At 57.5% G+C, this 5,373-nt stretch overlaps 1 protein-coding gene across 3 annotated transcripts in view; it reads right to left on the reverse strand.

Moving 5' to 3' along the window:
• Positions 1–5,373, reverse strand: part of LOXL4 (lysyl oxidase like 4) — a 20,491-nt gene that overhangs the window by 11,530 nt on the left and 3,588 nt on the right. For 2 of the 3 annotated variants that reach the window (XM_007456235.1, XM_007456236.1), the window contains exons 2-6: positions 4,190–4,504; positions 3,438–3,616; positions 2,311–2,516; positions 860–898; positions 470–689 (exon numbers count right to left, since the gene is read on the reverse strand). In XM_007456235.1, coding sequence (XP_007456297.1) covers positions 470–689; positions 860–898; positions 2,311–2,516; positions 3,438–3,616; positions 4,190–4,469 — 924 coding nt within the window. In that variant the 5' untranslated portion in view covers positions 4,470–4,504. Of the gene's footprint in view, positions 1–469; positions 690–859; positions 899–2,310; positions 2,517–3,437; positions 3,617–4,189; positions 4,505–5,373 lie in introns of those variants that run through there. The other variant, XM_007456237.1, reaches the window with a different exon arrangement.

Consider the following 5,373-nt stretch of genomic DNA (forward strand, 5'->3'; position numbering starts at 1 on the left):
CAGGCTCCGGACGCGCAGGCTCAGCGGCCACGGCTCACGGGCCCAGCTGCTCCGCGGCACGTGGGATCCCCCCAGACCGGGGCACGAACCCGCGCCCCCCGCATCGGCAGGCGGACTCCCAACCACTGCGCCACCAGGGAAGCCCGCTCATTGCTTTTTGTAACGAAGGGCCAGGCTCGGGCTCCATACCTTTGGCCCTCAACGGGATGTAGCTACAATGTAATTACAGTTGTCAGCTTTCCATTTATGGCAGGGTTATAAATGTCCCTTTTAAGCCAATCCCTACGCTCTACGTTCTGTGAGTTGCTCTCCTCCCGGTCTGAACTGATGCCCCCTTGATGGGGGTGGTTCGCCACTCCCCCCCCCCCTCGTGGGACCTCTCCCCCCCCCCCCCCGCCCCGCCTCCCTGTCAGTGTCAGTGCCTCCCCGTGGGGTGGGGCCTGTGCCTCCAGGCCTGCATGGGACCCACCTCTGCCCAGGACTCCTTGCTCCCGGGCTTCGCCTTCAGAGGGTGGAAGCGCGGCCCTGCCCCACAGCTGACCACAGCGTGCATGCCCCCCGGGCAGGCCGGCCGCAGCTTGCCCTGGGCTGGTGCCACCTGCACCTGGCAGTTGGCCATGTGGGGCTCTGTTCCCAGGCAGCTGACCCGGTGGATCCAGAAGGAATTCTTCTTTGTCAGGCTCTTCAGTCTGGAAGACAAGGGAGACTGAGGGCAGGGGAGGGGTTGAGGGCTGTGCTCAGGACTCAGGGAGGCCAAGGCACTGGGGAGGGGAGAGGGGACTGGAGGGGAGAAGGGAGGGGAAGCAGGCCCTCCATGCCACACCCCTTTGCACCCTCCCCTGAGGGTGCTGCTCCTTACCTAGACTTGGGATCATTCATCTTCGAATTCCAGACTTTCCTGGATGGGAACAAACAGGCGGGGAGTCGAGTGGGTGCAGGAGTCCTACCTGCTGTCACCCTGCCTCTCCATACTTGTCCTTGAGTCTGTACTAGACTCACAGTTTGTAAACGTGTTCATTAATCTCACTTCAATGCTGAGCTTCACCACAGTCCTGAGAGAGTGGCCACCTCACAGATAACGATGATCTCCATTTTACAGGGGAGGAAGGCAGGGCGAGCAAGTTCCCTTGACGAAGCCCAAAGTGGGTGTCTCTTCTTCACCGGGCTGCCCTGGGGCAGGCAGCTCCAAGCTCGCCCTTCCCCCAGTCCAGATGAAGGTCAGCCTTCGGGGGCAACCAGAGAAAAGGAGCCCTGGGGAAAGTCCTCTGGGGACAGGTGGGAGTTGAAGGCCTTTCTGGTGGGAGCTGCCCAGGCAGAGATACTGAGGCTGTAATCAGGGCTGCCTACCTCAGGGGAGGTAGGCAAGCCAGCCAGGCCCAGATGTGCAATTACCGGGCAGCGGGGAGTCAGGGACCCGGATCCCAGTCATCCCCAAGGATGGGGCCACGTGGCTGGGCTTGGAAACCAGGGTCATCTAAGTCAGAGACACGGGACAGACCAACTAAAAGTGATTGGGGATGGACAAGGGTAGATGACTCAGATGTTTCGTGGGAGGTTTATCCCTTGAAGAGAAACATACGAAGTTTTCAGTGGCAGAGCTGGTAGAACTATGACTCGTCATCATTTACAGGCTGATGCAATCTTGGGACAGTTCTGTCACGTTTCTGACAGAATATTTTTATGTTTCCTCTCCCAAATGCCGCCCCACCCCACGCCTGGCTTGGATGCAACCCAGTCAGAGCCTGGCTTGGATCGCAGTTGAGGAAATTCACTGAGACAAAGTTCAGACAACTCCCTGCGGATTGGATAATTGAGGCCCAGATGCCCTACCAAGGCCCACAGCTCATTGTTGGCAAAGCTTAGACCAGAACCCAGGCCATCCGTACTTGTGGGCAGCACTGTATCTTTACTTTACTAATTTTTTAATCAGGGACACAATTTTACATTTATTTACATTTCATTTGGGGAGTACCCTGCACTATAGTCAATTCTTTTTATCTGATTGGCAAGTATGATGTTTATTTTCTGATTGTCTCTAGAAATTTCCCAGGGTCTCCAAGTTCATCCTCACTCTTGTCTTAATTACTGAGGGATCCATAACCCAGGAAACCCAGGCACATTGCTCCACTGGGCCTGTTTCCCTCCCAATCCCAACACCCACTGAATGTCCTCCCACAGACACTACTCCTGCCAATCTCACTGCAGTCTCCAAGGTCCCACGTCACACACAGACACGTGCGCGCACACACACACTCAGCCGCTTCCACAACCCCGCCTTCCGCGCGGCCCTCCAGCCAGCCGTCCTCCTACCTGTAGTAGTGGCTGACGACAGGCGCCTCGCTGGGGAAGCCCAGCATCCCGCACACCACCCTGCTGTTGTTCCTAGTCCAGCCCTGGTCACACACCTGCCGCCAGTGGCCCTCATACTTCACCTCCACAGCTCCCTCGGTCACCAGGCTCTGCCTCTTGGCGCTGGCAAGGATGGGCTTGAGCCGTACCTCCTCCAGCCGCCGGCCCTGTGGGATGCGTGGTTACCATGGGCCCCAGGATTCCCGCCCCCGCTGAGCCCGCTGCAGGTCTTCACATGGGAAAGCTGGGGCTCGGAGCACTTAGAGATCACCCCACCCAGCGCCCTCATGGGACGGGCCAGGAAACGGAGGCCACGTGGCTCCGTCCTTGGGGATGATGGGGAGGCATTTGCTGAAGGCCACACAGTGAGTAGGAGGCAGAAGCTCGGTTTGTTTAGGGTCCTTTCCTCAACTCCAGAGAGAACCAAGCTGATCCACGCTCTCCTGGGGTCAGGATGGGAGCCCTTGGAGTCTGGGAGGCTTCCACCAGGCACAAGGGGGCCTTCTCCACGCCACCCTGGGGAGGGCAGAGGATGGGCACAGACCAGCTGCCTGAGACCACCAGCAGGATCCTTTGGCCCACGAGACCCCCGCCCTAACCCTGGATGACTTAGACCAGTGTAAAGCCCCCGTCATGGCCCGCCCCACTCAGTGGGCCACGGCCAGCTGTCCTCAGGCTGAGGCTGTCTGGCAGCAGAGGGTAGAGTCAAGAGACCTGCCCTGCCTGCTCCTGCTGTTTGGCTTGGGCTGTTCTTAGCTTGGAGCTGTCTGTGCCAGGAAGAGGCAGCAACTGTGGCAGGGCCTTGTGGGTGAGGCAACCCCTACCCACTGCTGCCTCCCTCATGGGGAGCAGCTTCAGTGATTCCCGGCAGGCCCAGCCTCTGATTCCCTGCCCGCCCTTTCTCAAGCTGGGGCCCTCTACCCATGCACCTGCTCCAGGCCACAAGCAGGCCTCAGGGCCCCAGGGATGCTTCTCAGCCTGCGCTCTGCTCCCTTTCTTCTCCTTCCCCCTCCAGGCTCACCACCTGGAGGCCCTCTGTCCCCTGACCCCCTCCTCAGCTCAGACCAGGGCCTGAACGGCCTTCTCACCTGGGGCCCAAGGGCATTGGAGACCCTCTCAGAAAGGTAACCACGGTGGCGCTGCGGGTGGCACACCACCCCGACGTCCTCCGAGTGGCTGCAGTCACTGACGCCCCAGCCATTAGACCTGCACTGGTCCAGGGAGCTCTCTGTGCCCACACAGTGAACGTTGTCCAGCCAGATGGGTCCTGTGTGGGAGGGGATGAGTGATGCTCAGGGACAGGCACAGAGAGGCAAGTCACGGGCTCTACCTCCTGGATAGGACCCCACAGTTATCAACTTTCCTCTTCCAAAGCCTGAGTAGAAAATGGGGGTGGAGAGAGGAGTTGGTTCTCCTGGGAGCTTGGCATCTACATCCCTGCCTAGTGTCTCCTCTTGGCCTCGGGTCCCACAGAATCTGCTTTTGGAAAATGCCAGGTAGGTCTGTTAATTAGATCTACCTGTTCCCTCATTCATCCATCTAGTCATTCACTCAACAGCATTTGCTGAGCACTTATTGTGTGTGATTGCTATATTCAAGGAACTGAGAGCTGAGCGGTAGTGATGGTGGTGGCCTCACTGCAAGTGAGAATGGGAGGGTAGGACAGGTCATTTGCAGCTGGAGCACTCAGGAAATGCCTCACAGAGGTGGTCACTTGAGCTGGGTATTAAAGGACTGGTGGGAACGTGACAGGTTCTGCTGGAGCCTCAGGGAGCCCAGCCCCTGAGAGAAGCCCGCTACCATCTCCTTGTCATCCTGCAGGGCAGCACCAGTCACTCACCCTCCCCTGGGCCATACTTGGCGCTGTGGGCCCAGGTCAAGGCGGCTTCAAAGCCCAGCTGGCGGCAGGCCACCGTGGCCTCCTGAAGCGCAAAGTCGTCATCACACACGGTGCCCCACTGGCCCTGGTGCAGCACCTCCAGGCGGCCCTCCTCCGGCCTGCTCCCTGGGCCCACCAGCCGTAGCTTCATGGTGCTCAGTGACTGCAGCCTGCTGGGAGGGGTCTGGCCCAGCAGCAGGAGCAGCAGGAGAGCGGGGAAGGCAGCTGGTAGGGACCACATTGTGGTGACTCCAAGGGCAGCTGGGGTCAAGGCACCTGGGAACAAGTAAATGTGACAATGATGACCACGTCTACCCCTGACCTCGGGTCTCTTCTACTAACAGAGACAAAGGGTAGCACAGGTCCCTCTGAGAGAGTGTGTGTGTGTGTGTGTGTGTGCGCGCGCACGCGCGCGCGCGTGTGTGTGTGTGTGGTGGCATGGATTGAGTCTGGGCTCTGACATTAGTCCACCTGGTTCAAATCCACCATTCCTTGGCCATATGACCTTGAGGAAGTTTAAGTTTAGCTTCCCGAGTCTCAGTCTCCTCATCTGTAAAGTGGGGGTAGTAATCCTTACCTCCCAGTGTTGTTGGGAGTGTTGAATAAAGTATGGATGTAAAGTGCCTACGTAAAGTGCTTATCACGAGCCTACCACGTGGTAAGTGCTCAATGAACAGCTGTTTCTGATGTCGTCTTATATGTAGAAGGTGGGGGTGCCTACACTTTGAGTCATGGGGAGCCCCCAAGGGCTAGACTGTCCGAGCTGGAGGAGATAGAGGGTATTTGGATCAACTTCCTGACTCTAGAAATAAGGAATTGGGACCTAGAGAGTTTAAGAGACTTGCCCAAGCCACACAGCAAGTTCCACCTCTAGGTCCACCTACATGCATAATTTGTACATTGAGTCAACGAACATTTTTGGAATATTTTGCTTCAGGCCAACTATTAGGCCAGGTGCTGGGACACAGAATTGAACACATCAGACACTACTCTCTGCCCTCATGAAGCTCAGAGATGAGGAATCAGAGAAGGGACACTTAACCAGGGCCTTGTTGGATGAATATAAGAGTTCTCTTATTCCCCTTCAGAGAAGGGGAATTCCAGGTAGAGAGAACAGGATGAGGAAAGAGGGAAACAGGGAAAGA

Source organism: Lipotes vexillifer, unplaced genomic scaffold (assembly GCF_000442215.2).
Source record: "Lipotes vexillifer unplaced genomic scaffold, Lipotes_vexillifer_v1.1 scaffold184, whole genome shotgun sequence".
NCBI classification, from domain to species: Eukaryota; Metazoa; Chordata; class Mammalia; order Artiodactyla; family Lipotidae; genus Lipotes; species Lipotes vexillifer.